This window comes from Neovison vison, chromosome 1, assembly GCF_020171115.1.
Source record: "Neovison vison isolate M4711 chromosome 1, ASM_NN_V1, whole genome shotgun sequence".
NCBI lineage: Eukaryota > Metazoa > Chordata > Mammalia > Carnivora > Mustelidae > Neogale > Neogale vison.
In genome coordinates this window covers 121856675-121875906 of record NC_058091.1, presented here as the reverse complement: position 1 = coordinate 121875906, position 19232 = coordinate 121856675, and the positions used below count along the sequence as shown (strand labels likewise).

Genomic DNA, 19232 nt, shown 5'->3' with positions numbered 1-19232 from the left:
ATCCCGGGATGGAGTGCTCCATCACATCACAGCTCCCTGCTCAGCAGGAAGTCTGCTTGGAATTCTCCATCTCCCTCTCCTGCCTTTCCCCACTCTCTCTCTCTCTTTCTCTGTCTCAGTTAAATAAATAAATAAAATCTTAAAAAAAAAAAATAAAAAACATGATCTGTGGCAACATTTCTTAATAGGGGAACCATGACATTCATCTTCCAAACCAGGACTTTGTGAGAGCAAAAGGGAGATCCGTGTACATTTTCACCGGGACAACAAGCATAAACCAGATATCCCAGGCAAAGGGGTATATAATGCAACTTCTTGATAGAAAACCTGCCAGAGGACCGGGAAAATACACATACTGGGACGAGGGCGACTTGAACCATTTGGGACAAGGAAGAGGGTAGAAGAGGAGGAAATGGGCACAAAGAGTGCCTGTAATCAACCAAGGGTGCAGAGGTGTTATATATAATTGCTCTTCAGGGAACCTGGCCTCCTGCCCACGCCCCAGTTGCTCCCATCCCCCTCCTCCCCGAACTGACTGTCCCTTCTCTGGAACTCCTAAGGCTGACCCCGCTCCCTGGCCCTCCCAGCCCACGATTCCCCTGACCCTGCTCCCTTTCCCAGAACTCAGTCGTCTGAGCCCCCAGCCTGTGGTTCACTCCTAGGCCTCAGCCTTTCCTGCCTTCGACTGAAACGGCAGCATCTTCTCAGCCCTGGGGGCTTCCCCAGGCCCAGCCCGGGCCTAGAACCCGCCCGCCGCCTGCCACGCTGCCACGCTGCCACTGCCGCTTCCTCTATAAAGGGACCCAAGCGTCCAGGCCCAGGGGCCCCGCATAGCAGGTGAGACTCTCCCGCCCGGTCTCCTGGGGCTGCCTGGGCGGCTCACTCCCCTGGGCACTCCTGCCCCTCCGCTGGCGCCCGGGCATTCCCGTACCTCCTGCCTGGGGCTGAGCCTGGAGCGGGAGGGGCGGGGGGGGTGGGGTCCGTGTGGTTTGTTCCCCGCTCTCTGACTCTTCATCAGTCAGTGTTTGTTCTGTGTCTGTCACACGTTCTCTGTTTCTGCCACGCTCCCTCTCTGTTCCCTTCTCGTGCCTGTTTCTCTTTCTGTGCCCCCCTGCTCACACCGGGGTTTTCCTGACTGCATCTTGTCCCCTTCTCTCGCCATGGCTCTGACTCTCCCGCTGCTGTCTCCGCCGGCAGGAGGCCCGTCATCCGCCCCGTGCCCCGCCCCGCTCACTGTCTCTCTCCCCGCTGGTTCTCCCCATGACACCACCTGGACGACTCTACCTCCTGCGGGTGTGCAGCGCCCCCCTCCTCCTCCTTCTGGGGCTGCTGCTGGCCCTGCCGCCTGAGGCCCAGGTGAGGCAGCAGGAGAATGGGGGCTGCAGGGGGGCGCCCGCCAAACTTTGGGCCCTAGAGTCACGCTCCACACTCTTGTCCCCTAGGGGCTTCCTGGGGCCAGCATCTCATCCTCAGCTGCCCGGACTGCCTACCACAACCCTCAGAAGCACTTGGCGCCAAGCACCCTCAAACCTGCTGCTCATCTTATTGGTAAACATCACCGGGCCCCCTGGACATGTACCCCCAGCTCTTCTCCTACACCCCCTTCAAGCGACCATGCATTTACTGCACCTCTCCCCAAACTTCCCCCACACCTCAGAACAGAGGTATCCCACTCCCCTCTGTCCTCCCAGCCATCCCCCAGGAGCTTGCCCCAGCACCTACTTCCTCAGGAATTAAGAGTGCTGACTCCCAGGTTCTTGACCTTTCCTATCCCCTCTGGTTCTTCCTAGGAGACCCCAGCACCCAGAACTCACTGCGCTGGAGAGCCAACACGGATCGTGCCTTCCTCCGCCATGGCTTCTCTTTGAGCAACAATTCCCTCCTGGTCCCCACCAGTGGCCTCTACTTTGTCTACTCCCAGGTGGTCTTCTCTGGGGAAGGCTGCTTCCCCAAGGCCACCCCCACTCCTCTTTACCTGGCCCATGAGGTCCAGCTCTTCTCCTCCCAGTACCCTTTCCATGTGCCTCTCCTCAGCGCTCAGAAGTCCGTGTGCCCAGGGCCACAGGGACCTTGGGTGCGCTCTGTGTACCAGGGAGCTGTGTTCCTGCTCACCCAGGGAGATCAGCTCTCCACTCACACAGATGGCGTCTCCCACCTACTCCTCAGCCCTAGTAGTGTCTTCTTTGGGGCCTTTGCTCTGTAGAAAAATCCAGAAAGAAAAATAATTGGTTTCAAGACCTTCTCCCCATTTTACCTCCATTCCAACTACTTCAAGGGTCACCATGCCTCTCTTTTGACCCTTCCAATAGCCTCAAGTCTCCCCTGCTCATGTTACCTAGAGCTTCCAAAGAAGGAATTCTAGGCACCCTAGGGATCATACCTCCCTTCTGCAAACCCCAGCGCTAGGCTGAGGATTTCAAGTCTGCCTAGAAATTCCTGCCCAGGGCTCTTCATCTGTCCTGCCAGTCGAAGGAAGACCTAGCCCTGGACATGGAGGGGGCAGACACCGGGAGAAGCCGGGAGGATGACAGGAGGCAGGGGAGGAGAGATTATTTATGAAGGGAAAAAATTAAATTATTTATTTATGGAGGATAGAGGGGAGGGAATAATAGTGGGCCACCAGAAGAGAGAGAGAGAAATAGCTCGAGAGATGAAGAGCGAGAGAACATCGGCGTAAGGATAATCCAGTGAAAGAGAAGACAAGCGGGCCTGAGATACCAGGGAGCTCTAGAGGGAAGCAAAAGACTCTTCAGATAGTCACTGATTGACTAAACAAACACCCCATGAGGAGACAGCTGCACCTTCTGTGAAGCCCAATAAACCTCTTTTCTCTGAAATGCTGTGTGACTATGTTTGTCTGTCTGGAAGGGGAAAATTTCCCAGGTCTCTAAGAAGTGGAAGGAGAACAGGGGCCTCAGAAGAGACAGGAACTGTGGACTACAAGGAGATGAAGGGGTCTTAGGAGCTCTGGGAAAATGTGGCGGAATCAAAGAGGTGAGGCAGCCAGAACACGGCAGGGAAAACAAAGGATAAGCTGGGAAGAGAAAGGAAAAATGGGGGTCCAAGGCCTGGAGGAGCATCCCCAGAGGTCAGGGGACCACTGGCAGATATGACCACTCTGAGGCTCTGAGGAATGGGGATTACAGGAGTCCTCTGGGGGGGAAGTGACCACACCAAAAAGTGTTCAGGACTATGGGGGTGGACATGGGGTCCCTCTGGAAGAATGGAATGGGAGACCATCAAGACTGGGGAGATAGGAAGTACAGGAGACGTCTCAGGAGACATGGTCACACAGAGGGGCTCTGAGAGCTAGGGCTATCTCCAGAAATCCAGAGGGCGCCTAGAGTTCTTTGGGATACATGGCTACACACAGGGGTTCTGACGGATGGGGGCTTCAGGGCCTCAGATTCCCTTGGAAGCCAAGACTGAAACCAGCCCTGCTGAGTCTCTTGTCAGAATGAAAGGAGAAGGCCTGCTCTCATGGGGCTCGTGAATTCCCAGGGTTGCTTTCACTCCCACTGGGGCTGTCCCAGGCATGTCCCTGCCAATTACCAACCCCTCCCCAGCCCTTTCAGAGACCCCATCCACATCCCTCACCTCAAGCTTCCTTCTCTCAAGTTCCTTTTCCCCCCAGGGACACCAACACATGTCTCAGGACCTAGCATAGCTTTCCCCCCAATTTTTCTCCCCATCAAGGGGTCAACATTCTGAACCCCTTCCCAGGTCTAGCTCTACACCTACCTAAGTCCAGTCTAGAAATCAGAGGAAAACAGGCCACACACCCGAGCCCACCAAAAAATGGAGGGAATGGGAACTGAGGGTCCAGTTCCCAGCAGAGGGAAACTGGGGTCCAGCCTCCAGGGTCCTACATACGCCACAGTGACTGGCCCAGCAAGCCTCCCTCGGAATTCGAGTAGGATGGATAGGAAGTATCCTTGATGCCTGGGTGTCCCCAACTTTCCAAACCCCCGCCCCCGCAATGGAGAAGAAACCGAGACAGAAGGTGTAGGGCCCACTACCGCTTCCTCCAGATGAGCTCATGGGTTTCTCCACCAAGGAAGTTTTCCGATTGTTGAATGAGAGCCTTTCCCCGCCCTCTTCTCGCCCCACGGGTATATAAATGCAGCTGTTTGCACACCCAGCCAGCAGAAGCTCCCTCAGAGAGGACACCAGGGCACCAGCCAGGAGAGACAGAAGCAACTCCAGATCCCCCTGGAAATAACCTCTCAGACGACACACCCCCAGACAAGCAGCAGAGCGATTCTCTCCCTCTAATACACACTGCCCCAGGGCTCTACCATCGCCCAGCTGGACTTGAGCCCCTCTGGAAAGAACGCCATGAGCACTGAAAGCATGATCCGGGACGTGGAGCTGGGCGAGGAGGCACTCCCCAAGAAGGCAGGGGCCCCCAAGGGCTCCCGAAAGTGCTGGTGCCTCAGCCTCTTCTCCTTCCTCCTCGTCGCAGGAGCCACCACACTGTTCTGCCTGCTGCACTTTGGAGTGATCGGCCCCCAGAGGGAAGAGGTGAGTGCCTCACCAGACTCTGCTCATTCTCCCACCCAGGGAGAGAGAGAGACGGGGTGGGGGAAACAGGTGTGCTGATGGGGACTGGTGAGAGAGAAAATGTAGAGAAAGACGTGGAGGCAGAAAGAGACATGGAGAGAGATGGGGGAAGAGAGAGAGGGAGGGAACCCACAGAAGGTGCTCACTGAATGCTGCTTGAATGAATGAATGAGCCCGCAGACATATGTAAAGAGAGATGTGTGGAGAGACATGGGGTGTGGGGAGAGAGATGGGAACAGAACAAGTGATATGAATAAAGATGGTGAGACAGAAAAATGTGGACAATACGAGAGAGAGATAAGGAGAGATGTGAGGAAAGAGATAAGGAAAGAGCGTGTCCGGCTCGTAGAAGACACTCAGTGAAAGTGATGGGGAATGGATGAATGGTGAGAGGAAACTAGAGTACGAGCTATAGAAGCAGCCTAGCTGTTTCTCATTTGGGGTGACTTTCTCTGATGCTAAAACTCCTTCTTTTCCCCAGCAGCTGCCAGATGGCCTCCAACTAATCAAACCTCTGGCCCAGACAGTCAGTAAGTATCTCCAAAGCCCCTCTCCAGATTCTGGGCTTGGTGGGGGTGGGGGTGGGGGTTGGTCCTGAGATAGCCACAGTGGGGGAAATTCAGGGTTTCGGTTTGAGCGGAGAAGGCTTGGAGGTCAAAGTAGTGGGATCTTTTCCAGGAAGCTTAAGGGTCTCACCTTTTTCTTTCCTCTTTCCTCCTCAGAATCATCTTCTCGAACTCCAAGTGACAAGCCTGTAGCTCATGTTGTAGGTAAGAGCTCCAAGGATTCGGCTGGGGGACGGTGAAGCAACTAGGATGTGTAGGGATAGGATTTGGGGGCTGAACCAGGCTGAGGGTAGACAGACCTTGAAGATGGTATGAGAAGGACTCACTGGCCTTGAGGGGGATACTGAGAACCTCAGGGCCAGATGGGATGTGGGAAGACAGACAGAGGGGACAGGAACCGGATGTGGGGGGTGGGCAGAACTTGTGGGCCAGGATGTAGAGAGTGTAACTGACAGGGTCACACTGACTCACCCCGCCCTCCTTCTCTCCTTCCCTCCAGCAAACCCTGAAGCTGAGGGGCAACTCCAATGGCTGAGCCGACGTGCCAATGCCCTCCTGGCCAATGGTGTGGAGCTGACAGACAACCAGCTAATAGTGCCATCGGACGGGCTGTACCTCATCTACTCGCAGGTCCTCTTCAAGGGCCGAGGATGTTCTTCCACCAATGTGCTCCTTACCCACACCATCAGCCGCTTCGCCGTCTCCTACCAGACCAAGGTCAACCTCCTGTCTGCCATCAAGAGCCCTTGCCAAAGGGAAACCCCAGAGGGGACTGAGGCCAAGCCCTGGTACGAGCCCATCTACCTGGGAGGGGTCTTCCAACTGGAGAAGGGGGATCGACTCAGCGCTGAGATCAACCTGCCTGCCTATCTCGACTTTGCCGAATCCGGGCAGGTCTACTTTGGAATCATTGCCCTGTGAGGGGGCGGGATGTCCATCCTTGCCCACCTCAAACCTTTTATTATCCACTCCCCCGACCCCCTATCCCCTTCTGGCTTAGAAAGAGAATTAGGGGCTCAGAGCCTGACCTCAAGCTTAGAACTTTAAACAACAACACTTAGAAACCTAAGATTCAGGGATGTGTGACCCAGACAACGGAGCACTGGCCCCCACCAAGAATGCAAACTGGGGCTTCCAGCGCTCACTGGACACCGCAGGTTTGGATCCCTAAATGCAACCTGGAACACTTGGAATGTGGGGGTCAGGGAACTTTTCGTTTTGGCTAGAACACTTCAGAACATTCCTTGAGAAGATCTCACCTAGCACCTGACATGAATGGACCTCAGGCCTCCCTTTCTTCAAATGTCTCCAGATTCTTCCTGAGAAGGAAAGCCCAGCCCCTCCCACAATGGGGCCAGTTCTCTCTATTTATGTTTGCACTTGTGATTATTTATTATTTATTTATTATTTATTTATTTACTGATGAATGTATTTATTGGGAGGCTGGGGTGTCCTGGGAGACAAAATGTAGGGGCTGCCTTGGCTCAGACATGTTTTCTGTGAAAATGGAGCTGAACTCTAGGCTGTTCCCACCGGGCCTCCTGGCCTCTGTGCCTCTCTTTGCTTTCATTTGTCAAAAATATTTATCTGATCGAGTTATCTAAATAATGCTGATTTGGTGACTGACTGTCACTGCATCGCTGAACCTCTGCTCCCCAGGGGAGTGATGTCTGTAACCGCCCTACTGGTCAGTGGCGAGAAATAAAATGTGCTTAGAAAAGAAACACAGTCTCATCGAATTAATTCTGCATCTTCCTCTCCTTTGGGGGTGGAAGGCCACTCTCTGAAGTCCTCTCTCTACAAGCCTTAAGATCCCTGAACCTGGGGGCACCTGGGTGGCTCAGTGGGTTAAAGCCTCTGCCTTCGGCTGGTCATGATCCCAGAGTCCTGGGATCAAGCCCCGCATCGGGCTCTCTGCTCCAAAGTGAGCCTGCTTTCCCCCATCTCTCTCTCTCTGTCTACCTCTCTGCCTACTTGTGATCTGTCTGTCAAATAAATAAATAAAATCTTTAAAAAAAAAAAAAAAAAAAAGATCCCTGAGCCTGGGCCCCTGGGTGGCTCAGTGGGTTGGGTGTCCAACTCTTGATTTTGGCTCAGGTCTTGATCTCAGGCTGGTGGGATGGAGCCCTGCTTCTCAGCAGAGAGTCTGCTGCTCTCCCTCTCTCTCTGCCCCTCCCTCTGCTCACTCACACGTGCACGCACGCTTACAATCTCTCTCTCTCAAATAGATGCATAGATCTTTAAAAAAAAAAAAAGGATCTTTGAACCCATAAAATAAATACAAATAAAAGTTCAAAAGAAAAAAAAAGATGTCTGAACACAGTCCCCACCCAGGGGACTACTGGGGCTCAAGAGCCCTGCATTTAACAAAGCCTGGGCAAATAAGCCCCTCCCCCAGGAAACTGGAGCCTGAACCTAATTACCTCTCCCTCAGGGCCTGGGAATTTCCGACTCTGGGAATTCCAGTGGGGAAGTCCTGCACCTCAAGTGCTCAGGTGAGATTTCCTGATGTTGCAGCCTGCTAGAGAGAGTCTGGGAAGGGCCACATTCTCAGGCACCTGAATCACAGCCAAAGGACTTCCAGACCTTCAGGCATCAGGGCTCCAAATCTCCTGATCCCAAGATCCCCCAGAAGCCCTAACTGTACAGCCTGAATCAGTTACTGAGCCCCATCTCCCCAAGGAAGACAGGAAAACCTCCTGCATAAGGGGCAAGGAAAACCTCCTGCATAAGGGGCCACAAGAAAATAGAAGGCCTAAGCTGCATCAGAGCACCCAGCATAACACTTGGCAGAGTAAGCCTGAGAATTCTGAATTTCTTCTTTGTCCAGCCACCAGCTGTTCTATCTGCTTCTGTCTCTCAGTGAGTGAAATTGAAGAAACAAAAGAAAATTTAAAACAGGAATAGGCTGCCGGTGAAGGACTCACATGTCAGTTCTCCCAGATGTTCTTGGTGAAAAATGAGGGGACAGTTGTGAGATAGATGGGCTAGAAAGAGAACTCTGATCAGGAAAGTTCTTCTGGACACAGAAATATGGAGTCAGAAGTGAAGACCCAGAGAGTGGGAGTCCCCACTGGGTTCGGAAGTTGGGCTTTCCTTCCTGACAGGCTGCTGGGAGGGGAAAATTGTGTGGTATGCCGCAGCGGTGGGATGACCCACTGTGGTGACCTAGATAGGGCCTTGGGTCCCTCTCTGCCTCTCTCAGCCCGGAGCTGAAAGTCGGTCATGGGGTGCTTGGGGTGAAGGGGCTGCTGTTACTCACCCTGGGGCCCCCACACTTGCCGACATATGGAAAGCAGACCTGAGGTGTGAACAAGGGGTGAGGACTTTCCATCTCACCCTGGATAGGGCCAATGGCCCCAGATTTCCTTTCTTCTTCTTTTCCCCAGCTTCGCCCTGATGTCCCAGGCCCTATCTTTCCGCCTCTTCCCTCACACCCAATGAGCTGTGTATTTTTCCTTGGAGGACAGTGGACTGTGGGGTAGTGGCTAAAGTGGGCTTCAGGCAGCCAGGCAGGCAGCAGGGAAGAAGTGCTAGGCCCCCAGAGCTTTATTCCTTCTTCCCAGCCTGGTTCTTCCAAGCAGGGCTGCCTTCCCTTGTCAGCATCCCTTCTCACTGACAGAAGGGACCCCAAAGAAAGGAACGCAGATGGAGTCTGGTGCGGGCTCTGGGGATCTGAGAAGAAGGAGGCTTGGAGATGCTTTGGGGCTTAAGGAGATCCCCTTCTTCCATCTTCCCACTGGGCTAATGCTGGGCAAGTTCATTCAGAGACAGGGGGTGGGTGGGAAATCAGCCGATCGCCTTCTTAGAGGGCAGAAGCCACAGGAAGTGATATGAATTATTTCAAGCAATCAGAAGAAAAGTCTAGGTAACCACCCCTTGCAGTACCCACCCTGAATCAAGACATGAGAGACCTGGGCACCCGTGCTCGGCAGCACTAAAGCTTTACATTCTTTATTTTCTTCAGGTTTGCCATCAGTTTCCGGACAGTATCCTGCATTTTCCCCACCGCCACGGGGTCCCTGGGGTCTGGGACCCCAATACCTGGGCTGAGTCACACGTTCCTACCAGGCAGTTGTTTCCCCCGCCCTCACCCCACCATCACCGCCCCAAAGAAGGTCTTCCCCCTCCTGTAGTCCACCATATCGGGGTGACTGATGTTGACGTACACCCTCTCGCCCCTCCGGAGCTGCACTAAGCCGCCGAAGCCCACACTCGTGTACCAGAGGGGCCCGTACTCGCGCGTCCGGGCCGGGTCCAGGACCGGGGTGACGGTCTCTGCGCCCTCGAGAAGCAGCTCGGGAGTCCCGGGCCCGTAGGCGCCCCCCGCACGGAACAGCCGGCTGCGCAGCGTGACCGAGTGGTCCAGCAGGCCCCCGCCGGCAGGGGGCGCCCGGCCCCGGTAGCCGACGTGACAGTAGAGGTAATAAAGGCCGTCCTGCGGCAGCGCCAGCCCCTCGGCGCCCGAGAACTGCGTCCCGCTCCTCAGGAACGCCTCTTCTTTCTTCGCCTCCCAGCCCAGCCCTTGCCCCTTCGTCCAGGCGCCTGCGGAGAAAACGGGGCCTGTCGGCGCTCGGGTGCCGGATTCTGGAAGAAGGATCCTGGCCCGGGACTTCTGGGAGGGTGAACAGGTGGGAGAGTTGGGTCTGTTAACCCCCAGCAGAATCCGAGCCCGGGGGCGGGGCGAGGGCGCACGCGCCACCTCTGCAGTGATTTGGGGGAGGGGACTGAGGGCACCAGAGTGTGGGGTGCGGAGCCGGGTGGTGGGGTAGTGGGGAGATGTAGGAGGGGTTTTGACAGCTCCAGAAGAGAAGCAAGGAGATGGAATGCGGGAGGAGAGGAAGGTGGGCGTTTTAGGGACCAGAGGTGGTGAAGCAGGTCGGAAAGCGAACCCTGCAATGACAAGAGCAAAGGGACTGTGGGCAGCAACGCTAGCATCCTTGGACTACCTTTGAGATCCTTACCTATGAGGTGGGCGGCGGGAAGCCTGGAGCTGAAATCTGTTTCTGCCTCTTCCTCTGGCAGCTCCTGTGACCCTAGAAGGGGGGAAAGAATCCACGATTGCGGGCCAGGGCGGCCTTCTGTGCACGGTACCCCCGAGAGGACAGGGCACCAGGACGGGATTCCGGGAAGGATGAGTTCACCGAGGGATGCAGCTGGATGGGAGCTGGGCATCCCTGAAGGGCCGGAGTAGGGGAAGGGGAGATGGTCTGCTCTTACCCAAATGTTGCTGGGCCTGGGCCTGTGCCCCCGGGTCAGCAGTCCCTGTTACCTGGATGGGTGGGGTCACAGTGCCCAGAGTTCAGTGTTAGCTGATGCCATCCCCACCCCTCCCAACGCAGACCCAAGCTCCAAGCCTGGGGTCTTGACTACCAGCCGCATCCCCAACACACATCTCCCTGAGAGGGAGAGCCAGCAAGGCATATGTTCTTGGGCAGAGATGGAGGCCTGAGTATGTCTTGGGAAGAGAAGAGGAAACAGCTAGACAACCAGGAAGAAGCTTGGAGCTATCAAGACACAACAGCATCATGGGAACAATGGAAAGAGGACCAACAAAGAGGCAGACAAGGCATCCCCATCAGGGACAGCCAAGCCGACTGAGCAGGAGGAGACAAGAGAGCCCCAGGCATAGCTAGAGGTAAGTGGGCATCAGCAACACGCAGCCCCTCCAGGCTCGTTGCGGCTACTCACCAGGCCTCCTCCCTGCTCCTGGGGCACCACGGCCAGCACAGCCAGGACAGTGATAGGCACAGCCAGCAGCAGGGTCACCAGGGAAGTGGCTCCTGCCACAGCCAGCAGGAGGCAGCCCTTCCCCTGGGGCCTCCTACCCCGGCCCTCTAGCCCCAGTGACCCCATTGAGACTGAGCCAGGGCCAGGGCAGGGGGGCTTTCATACTTCAGGGGTGGGGCCACCCCCTCCCCATAGACCCACACACCTGGCTGGGACTTTCCGAACACCCCTGCTCCCCTCACCCAGCTTCCTGTTTACCCAGAGCTGGGGTGGGGCAGCTGGATGCCCAGGTTCTCTGAACTAGGGAAGAAGTTGGGGTGAAGAGACAGGCTTATAGAGTAGAGCTGGAGAGGGCCTTAGAGATCTTATGGTTCATCAGGGAGGGAAACTGAGGCCCAGGGAGGGAAGGTAGCTCACAAAAAGTCAGGCAGCAGAGCTACGTGAGGAGAACACCACACTCCAGATTTCAAGGGCGGTCTGCATTCTTCTACACCCGAGTGGTGGGTGCTGGAAGGAGGGCTGTGTCCACGTACCTGAGGTCAAGGGCTGAAATAGGAGGACAAGAACAGAGGTCTTGAGGAATGGATATCTGGGTCCCTGAGAAGAGCTTATGCCGGCACTAGACCAAATCTCCTCCTTCCATTCCTTCACTCACCCGTAACCCCCAGAGCTTGGTGAGAAGTCGAGTTAAGCCAGGCCACAGAAATAGCAGCTGAGGGTATGTGGGTCCCTCAGTCAGTTAAGTGGCTGCCTTTAGCTCATGTCATGATCCCAGGATCCTGGCATTGAGCCCCGCATCGGGCTCCCTGCTCAGCAGGAAGCCTGCTTCTCCTTCTCCAGCTCCCCTTGCTTGGGTTCCCTCTCTCACTGTCTCTCTCTCTCTGTCAAATAAATAAATAAAATCTTAAAAGTATAAATTTTAAAAAGAGCATTACTTTAAAGGAAAAAATATATATATCACCTGAAAGGGACCTTAGCCTCTCCACTGCCTGTTGATTCACTGAGGAGGGATGGAAATGAGCATTACCTCCCTTCCTCCACAGAGTGTAGATGGGAGAGCGATAGGGCATGGCCCCACCTTCAAAGAGCTTGCTGTCTAGAGTGAGCCCCATCTATTTAGCAGGTGCTGACTACATGTTTTGGAATAAATGAAGGACGAATGAATGAGGAAGCAAAACAAAGCAGCAACAGATGGTGTGGTAGACAGTGCAATGAGAGAAAAGACCAGGTCCAAGGAAGTTGGAGGTGGTCTCAGATCATGTCCCCTTCTTGATGACATCTCTGCGATTAGGTAATAATAATAATAACATATAGCTATTGTACAAATAGCACTTAGCAAGTGCTTGCCTCTAATCTACACACTTTATATATAATAATTCTTTTTTTTTAAATATAATAATTCTTTTAATCCTGACAAAAACTCTAAGAAGAGACTGAGGCACAGAGAGGTTAAGGAACTTATAGAAGGCTGCACAGTAGTGGCAGAGTCAGGATTTGAACCTAGGCAGTCTGGCTCTAGAGCCTTGATCACAAGACAGCTTTAAAAAAACAAAACAAAAAAAACCCCTGAGTGCTGACTTCAGATTTGTGCATTTTAATGTATGTAAATCTTGCCTTCCTCAGCCCCCCAAAAAAGAAATGGGGAAACAAAAGCGGGACTCAAGTCACTGATAAGCATGGTAAGAGCTTTAGGGGTAAAATGTGTACTAATGTTTGCAACTTTGAAGGGTATCCAAAAAATGAGATAGATTGGTAGGTATGTGATCAAGCGAATATAGAAAACTGTCCATTTTAGAATGGAGGTGGTATGGATATGTTCACTATAAAACTATTTCAATTTTGTTCTGTTTGAACATTTTAATAATAAAATGTGTCGGAAAAAAACCGTGAATATTGTCCTGCTGTCCAACGTGGGGAGTGTTGTGGATGGGGGGAAAGGGGAGAAACGCCAAAAAGTTTCTGAATTTGAAGAAGGAGATGCAAATGCATGTGGACCCAGGCACAGATATCCACCTTACCTCCTGCCTCCACATGAGCTCCCCAGTCTTCACCCTCCTTAACGACTGGGTGTGCAGTCCCCCAGCACCCATCTCCCTTTCTATCTCAGTGTCACTAAGAGGCCTTCATCAGGTGTCTATCCAGAAGGTCTCAGATCACTGCCCTTTTTTTTTTCTGTGCGCAACATCAGAATGTTGCCTCCTACAGGAAGTCTACCTAGATTGCCCCCACTTCCTTCCACAACACCAACTTGTCACCAGCTTTCTGTCCTAGACTATCAGCAGTACTCATGTATTCCTGTAAATCTACCTAGTCTAGCTGCCTCTGATTCTGGTCGTTAATCAGTCACGTGCCCTGCTAGATTCAGCCCCAGAACACCAGGCAAGTTACCCCAAATCTACCAGAGCTTCCACTCTGACATGGGAGCCTGGGTGTGTGTCTACACATACACACTGGGATCATGAGCTCTCAGCGGAAGCAGTGGGAGGGGTAATTGGGGAAAAGTTAATGAGGAAAGGTACCTAGAGGAGGTACCCGCTCACTGACTACTAGCAGAAGCAACAGGATGGCTGGCGCTGAGGGAGTTTAGAGGCTTAGTTACAGTCCTAAGAGTCTGAAAGGAAAGATGTTGTAACCCTAACTAACCTTCAAAGCCTAACTTCCTCTCCTGACAAAGCTAGGGAGCCATCTAGACTGGGGGAGATGTTAAAGCTGGAGGAAGGGCAAGAATGTTTGAAGTGGCAGCACCTCTCTACCCAGGCAGCTCCCACAGTCTGGAGTCTGTCTACGCACAGGCCACAGGCTCTGGATAAGCTGGGAGAGAGCAGGAAACCTGATGGGAAAACGGGGCAGGGAGGGGCAGTCACGCCCCACGGTGAGCTGAAGCTAAGATTACAGAAGACAGTATGGCTTTGGGGTTCTCTGAGCCCTGGAGGCATCTGCTGTCCAGCTTCTGTCTCTGCTCCCCAAAGAATTAAATACAAGCCACTTCTGCCTCCACTTCCCCTCATGGTGACTGCAGGCCCTCCTCTCCACCTGTGTTTCTGCTCCCCAACCCACCCCCACACACACCCCAGCATTCCTCTTGAGCCCAGCAGGGTTCCAGTTTCCAGACCCTGGTCAGTGCAGCTGGCTCTGGTGGTGTGAAGACGGCGACCCCCCTCTTTGCCTTCAAACAGGAACCAGTGGTTGCAGGGCAGGAAGTGCCTGAGGGGAAGTTATGGGGCCCAGACACTCCTCCGTGCCCCACTTCAGCCTCAGCAGTGTCTGTCCATGGGAAGTGGCTCCCCATACCAGCCATGTAGGGCCCTGCTCCCCAGAGTGGCTCTGGGCTGAAGGAGCCGTCCCAGCTACCAGGTAGCTCTGGTTACCACCTCCCCTTGGTTTCACTGGTCCACACACACACAACCAGGAAACTCCAGGTCCTCCCCCTATGTCAGCCCCTCACCAGAACCTAGAACTACCCCATGCTGGAGAGGCCCCCATGAACCACCTGGTTAGCCTAGGGGAGAAGAAAGGGGTTGTCCTCTGGAGCTCTGGGGTTCAAGGCCAGCTCTCCCACTTCTAGGCTGGACCTCCTCATTAGAGTCTGGACTAGAGTCTCAGGTTCCTCACCACTAAAACAGGCACCATAATACCCTCATTGTGAGGCTTAGCAAGGACAAAAGGAAAGTGCCTTAGGTCAGGGTTGGCACATCAGTGGGGCTCCTCAGCCCTAGAACAATTGTAACAGAGGGCACCGCACTTTGCAGATGAGGAACTGGAGACACGTGACTTGGCGCAGGCCATTTAGCCTTGCAGAGCAGGGCTAGGTTACCGACGTCCAGGTTAGTCTTCAGTGCTCGACCAAATGAAAGGTAATGGGCGGCACAGGGAGGGTGGGGAGTATTTAGGGAACAGAGAGAGGATAGAAAGCAGTATCTGTCCATCCTCGAGTTGATGGCCAGGGGACAGCTGGTGCAGGTGGGCAAGGGACCTCATGGGGAGACCCAGAGATAGCAGGGATAGCCATGGGAAGCCCCTGAGGGGTGAGTGAGTCAACCACGGGGATGAGTGAGGGAACCGGTGAGAGGTGGGCACCTCTGGTAGGAGGTGAGTTAACCCGATCTGGAGTGAAGAACCTGAGTATGTTTTTCTACCTCTAAAACTGTTGGGAGAGTGGGGCTGAGATGCCCACAGTCAACCAGGAGGATGGGGCAACAAAGGAAGAAATGGGACCCTGATACCCACCGTTTTGCCCTGCAGAGGAATGTCTTTACCTATATGGTGGGAGCTTGGGGCTGGGGGGGCTCCTGCTCCTGGCTGTGGTCATTGTGTCCGCCTGTCTATGTCGGCTCCATCGGAAAGGTAAGCCCCATCACCCACAACATATCCCCCGGGGTCGCCCCCACCCACACCTGTTCCTACTGCTTTCCCAGAAGTCCCCATCAGTTCCCACCCGCCCTGGGACAGGAAGGTGGGAGAGAGAAAAGAGTGTCCAAAAAGAGAGACTGGGGCTTTGGCCATGGGAACCACAGAGATGTCAGCGAGTGAGGAAATACCCTCTGGGGCGGGGGGGCAAGGGAGGGAAGGGCCTGCTGAGCTTCTTCTTTTCTTCCAGTGAGGAGGCTGGAGAGAAGCTGGGTGAGTCTGGGGGCTGGGAACCAGGTGATGGGGGCAAGAGGAGGCTGAGGGCTGAAGGGGAGGTGAAGGCAAGAGAAGTGAGGGAAAGCAGGGGCATAAGAGAGCCAAAGAGGCGGAGAAAAAAGCAGAAAGAGAGACGTAAGAATGAGAAGAGCAGAAGGAAATAGTGTAGAGAAAGGAAAAGGGACCAAGACAGAAAGGAGAAAGAGGAAGAAACTAGAGAGACAGAGAAAGAAACAGAAAGAACGAGAGAGACCCAGGCAAGAGAAAGAGATGGAGAATAAGAACAACAGAGACCCAGGGAGAAGAGGCGAGGGGAGAAGAGAACAGGGGCTTAGGCTGGCAGAGACAGAGGTGGGGACGCTGAGGAGACAGAGAGGTGCAAGGGGGTGGGCAGCAGGACAGAGGAAGGACCGGGGGAGGGGCTCTTCTGGCCACCTGCCAGCAGCACTCCTCCCTGCCCCAGGCCCAGCTCTCAGAGCAAGAGCTCCACTACGCATCTCTGCTCCCCATGGCCAGCAGTGAGAGGCCCGACTCCGGCCATAGGGAGGGCACCAAGGAGGACACCAGCGAATATGCCTGCATCGCCAAGAACTAAGCCACCAGAGCTTCCCCCGGACGCCTCCCTGAACTCAGGCCGACCCTGCGGTCCACCCAGTAAACACTGTGTCTCACCATCTTCTGTGTCTCAGGCTTCTCAGTGCAACTCAGCTTTGTGCCATTCCACAGGGCCGCCATCAACACTTACATGACTTATCTTCCCACCCGTTCTGGGGCTGAGTAGAAATTTCTCAGGGAAAGAAAGGTGTTGAAGGACCAGGCTCCCCTGAAGGCCAGAAAGAGCCCACACGTGGGCCTGGCTGGAATGGGGACTTGACATGTAGGGGTCCGATCTGACACTACCCAGTTCTCAGGAGAGTCTGCCTCAGTCTCCTGCACCCCAGAGAGCTGGAGGTTCTGAGCCCTGAGATGGTGATGGGAGGGGGCTCCAGGCATGGTTACTGGGAAGCTCGCTCCTTGGACCTTTCCAGGCTGGGCTTGGTAGAAGGGAGAGTTAAGAGTCGGGGGACCCCAGAGTGGGACATATTGGGGTACCTGGAGAATGGAAAAGGAAACACATGAGACTCCTAAGAAGGTGTTAGTGGCAGGGCAGAGGAGAATTTATTGGGGTCTCTTGAAGAGAATTGGATGCCTGGGGTTTGGAATCACTCATCAGAGGCATCTAAGAAGTGGCAGCGTGTTCTCAGGTGACGGTGGCCTGCAGGAGAAACGACAGGAGTTGCTCGGTGCCGCACCCCTTCTCCTGCTCTTCTTTGTCTCCCCCTCCTCCAGCTCTCTCTCCACCACTGCCTTGGCCCCCTTCCTTACATTTGCCTTGGTAATAGACGGTGCTGCCCATGGCCACACAGATAAAGCTGAAGGCATAGAATCCAGCCCGAAGGAGGAGGACGGTGCTGGCCCCTAGCCGAGGACGTCCTGCATGGGGGCGGTAGAAGAAAGGGGGAAAAGGGGGCCTAAGGAAGAAGCAGGCGCAGACCCAGGCCCAGGGATGGACAGAGAGCAGAGGACTCAGGGAAAGACCCCCAACTTCCAGGAAGAGTGGGGACTCGCATCTCACCTTTCTCTACCACCAGCAGAGTCCCATTCCCTGTCCCGACACCTAGGCCCAGCACCTCCACCCTGCACACGTAGACTCCAGCGTCACAGTCTTGGGTGTCCCAGATGTGCAGCTCGGCCTGATGGTCACAGAGGAAACGAGAAGGGGGAAGAGGGGCCAGGCGGCCCCTGAACTCCGGGGTCCCATTCCTCACTTCCTTCTCTGGGGCCACCTTGTCCCGGTACCACATGACAGAGCCAATGGCCAATTTCCCTCGGCTGGCATTGAAGGAGCAGGGCAAGAAGGCAGCGGTGCCCTCCTGGGTGTGAATCTCAGGGGGCTGGAACACCCAGAGAGCACAGGATCCTGGCAGGCAGAGAGAAGACCCAGAGAAGCACCTCCGCGGTTACAGTACAGAGAAAAGACAAGAGAACTTGCGGTAGAATATCCCAGCTGTGTCCCCACCCATGGAGGACCCAGAGGGTCAAGCACTTTGCTACCTCATGAAACACCTTCCTTTCCACCAGCCTCATTTCTTAAAATGGCTTATTAAATAGTTTTTCAAATCCTTTCCTGCGCCAACTGTCATCCTCACCCCATCCCATCACTCTCCGACTACCTTCACTAGTAGTGTCTTGCTGAAACTTAACCTGTCCCATTGAAATTGGAGCTCATTAATGCATGTGGCTGCCTGGCTAACTAATAATTAACTATATTATTTCATTACTTTCATACCAATGGCAAACTGTATACGGTACACCACCCTCGCTACTTTGTTTTTTGTTAAAGAGCATTAACTAATAAAGTCTTCAGGTGAAGACATAGCAATAATTGATTGACATCAATTTGACTCAACCAAATGGATGAATTAAAGCAATTAGTAAAATCTCCAATTAGATTCTCTAGTTCGTGAAATTTACCTGCCATTTGTGTACTTCAGCGGTTCTCAAGCTTGAGAGCACATCAGAATCACCTGGAGTGTCGGTTAAAACAGATTCCTGGGCCCAACTCTCCCCCAGTTTTTTACTCAGCGGGTCTAGAATGGGGCCTGAGAATTTGCCCAGATTCCCAGCTGATGCTAAAACTGTGGGTCTGGAGTCCACGCTGCATTTAGTTCATGGGTATGGCTGATAGTTAACGTCTCTCAGTTAATTAAAATCGGTTTCACTAAGAAACTTCCCTTAGAGTTAATTAGGTCTCCCAAACTCCTAATTATATCTAGACCATAGATAATAAGCCTTGTTTAATAAGCTTATTAAGCTCATCAAATTAAAATTGACCCCTTCCAAAAAAATTTACCTCTTCTCCCTTCAAGCCCTTTATACTGGTTCTTCAACTTTATCTTACTAGGATGGTGGCTGAGAAAAAAGGACCTCAGGGACGGAAGCTGGAGTATGACCCACCCAGTGGGCAACATGGAGAAATGGAGGGAACTGTGAACTGGGGGTGTCCACGTTACTTCGGCTTCTGGAGGACCCCACCAGCTCCCACTCTCCTTTCCTGGCCACTCCCCTTAGGCCTCCATGTCAGCCTTCCCCATCCTTGCTCCTCCTGGCCCCACACCCCTCAAAAGCCCTCTCACCTGGATGGACCATGATAAAGATGAGCAACAGCATCTGGGTCATGTCGGAGGGTGTTCCCGTTGGCAAAGGGGATCTGAGAAGTAAGGTCAGGGTGGAGAAAGAACAACCCACTGCTTGTGGCCAGGCCTTTGGTCACCAGATGGAGGTGGGCAGCTTCCTATGACACACAGGACTCACATATCCCTTATCAAGAACCTCAACAGGGGCGCCTGGGTGGCTCAGTGGGTTAAGGCCTCTGCCTTTGGCTGGAGTCTGGGGATCAAGTCCCTCATCTGGCTCTCTGCTCAGCGGGGAGCCTGCTTCCTCCTCTGTCTGCCTGCCTCTCTGCCTAGTTGTGATCTCTGTTAAATAAATAAAATCTTTTTTAAAATACTTAAAAAAAAAAAAAAAAAGAACCTCAACAGCCTAGGACCTCGGGCATCACAAGCATGCCTCCTTGAGGAGAGAGGATGCTGTTAATGGCAGTGGTCAATAGGTCACTAGGAAGTGGAGGGCAACACATCGTCCTGTGGCCTAAGAGTTTGAGAGGAAAGGGAGGGCTCACACTAGGGTGGGAGGGTGAGAACAGGATGT

The 19232-nt window shown here is 53.8% G+C and overlaps 5 protein-coding genes across 7 annotated transcripts; 3 read left to right on the top strand and 2 right to left on the bottom strand.

Annotated features, from left to right (window-relative positions):
- The first annotated feature begins 804 nt into the window (after window positions 1-804).
- Window positions 805-2768, top strand: LTA (lymphotoxin alpha). The gene is made up of 4 exons (XM_044238207.1): window positions 805-837; window positions 1252-1356; window positions 1443-1548; window positions 1791-2768. Exons 2-4 carry the CDS (start codon window positions 1261-1263, stop codon window positions 2201-2203), a joined length of 615 nt encoding a protein of 204 aa, XP_044094142.1. The 5' UTR covers window positions 805-837; window positions 1252-1260; the 3' UTR covers window positions 2204-2768.
- Window positions 2769-4155: 1387 nt separating this feature from the next.
- On the top strand, window positions 4156-6859 carry TNF (tumor necrosis factor). 2 transcript variants are annotated; one of them, XM_044238196.1, is made up of 4 exons: window positions 4156-4524; window positions 5048-5093; window positions 5286-5333; window positions 5629-6859. In XM_044238196.1, the coding sequence occupies exons 1-4, from the start codon at window positions 4339-4341 to the stop codon at window positions 6048-6050; spliced, it is 702 nt and encodes a 233-aa protein (XP_044094131.1). In that variant the 5' UTR covers window positions 4156-4338; the 3' UTR covers window positions 6051-6859. The 2 variants fall into 2 exon arrangements, with proteins under 2 accessions (XP_044094131.1, XP_044094122.1); XM_044238187.1 differs by having other exon boundaries at window positions 5045-5093.
- A 2189-nt stretch (window positions 6860-9048) lies between these two features.
- On the bottom strand, window positions 9049-17159 carry LTB (lymphotoxin beta). Of its 2 annotated transcripts, none has more exons than XM_044256790.1 (5): window positions 17098-17159; window positions 10821-11405; window positions 10350-10401; window positions 10094-10165; window positions 9049-9674 (listed from the first exon to the last, which is right to left on the bottom strand). In XM_044256790.1, the coding sequence occupies exons 2-5, from the start codon at window positions 10983-10985 to the stop codon at window positions 9220-9222; spliced, it is 744 nt and encodes a 247-aa protein (XP_044112725.1). In that variant the 5' UTR covers window positions 10986-11405; window positions 17098-17159; the 3' UTR covers window positions 9049-9219. The 2 variants fall into 2 exon arrangements, with proteins under 2 accessions (XP_044112725.1, XP_044112719.1); XM_044256784.1 differs by lacking the exon at window positions 17098-17159 and adding an exon at window positions 11515-11550.
- LST1 (leukocyte specific transcript 1) lies at window positions 14606-16156 on the top strand. Its single transcript, XM_044256803.1, has 4 exons — window positions 14606-14713; window positions 15102-15203; window positions 15457-15479; window positions 15946-16156. The coding sequence occupies exons 1-4, from the start codon at window positions 14707-14709 to the stop codon at window positions 16075-16077; spliced, it is 264 nt and encodes an 87-aa protein (XP_044112738.1). The 5' UTR covers window positions 14606-14706; the 3' UTR covers window positions 16078-16156.
- Window positions 16618-18701, bottom strand: NCR3 (natural cytotoxicity triggering receptor 3). The gene is made up of 3 exons (XM_044248231.1): window positions 18659-18701; window positions 17098-17484; window positions 16618-16955 (listed from the first exon to the last, which is right to left on the bottom strand). The coding sequence occupies exons 1-3, from the start codon at window positions 18699-18701 to the stop codon at window positions 16723-16725; spliced, it is 663 nt and encodes a 220-aa protein (XP_044104166.1). The 3' UTR covers window positions 16618-16722.
- Between the last annotated feature and the right edge of the window lie 531 nt (window positions 18702-19232).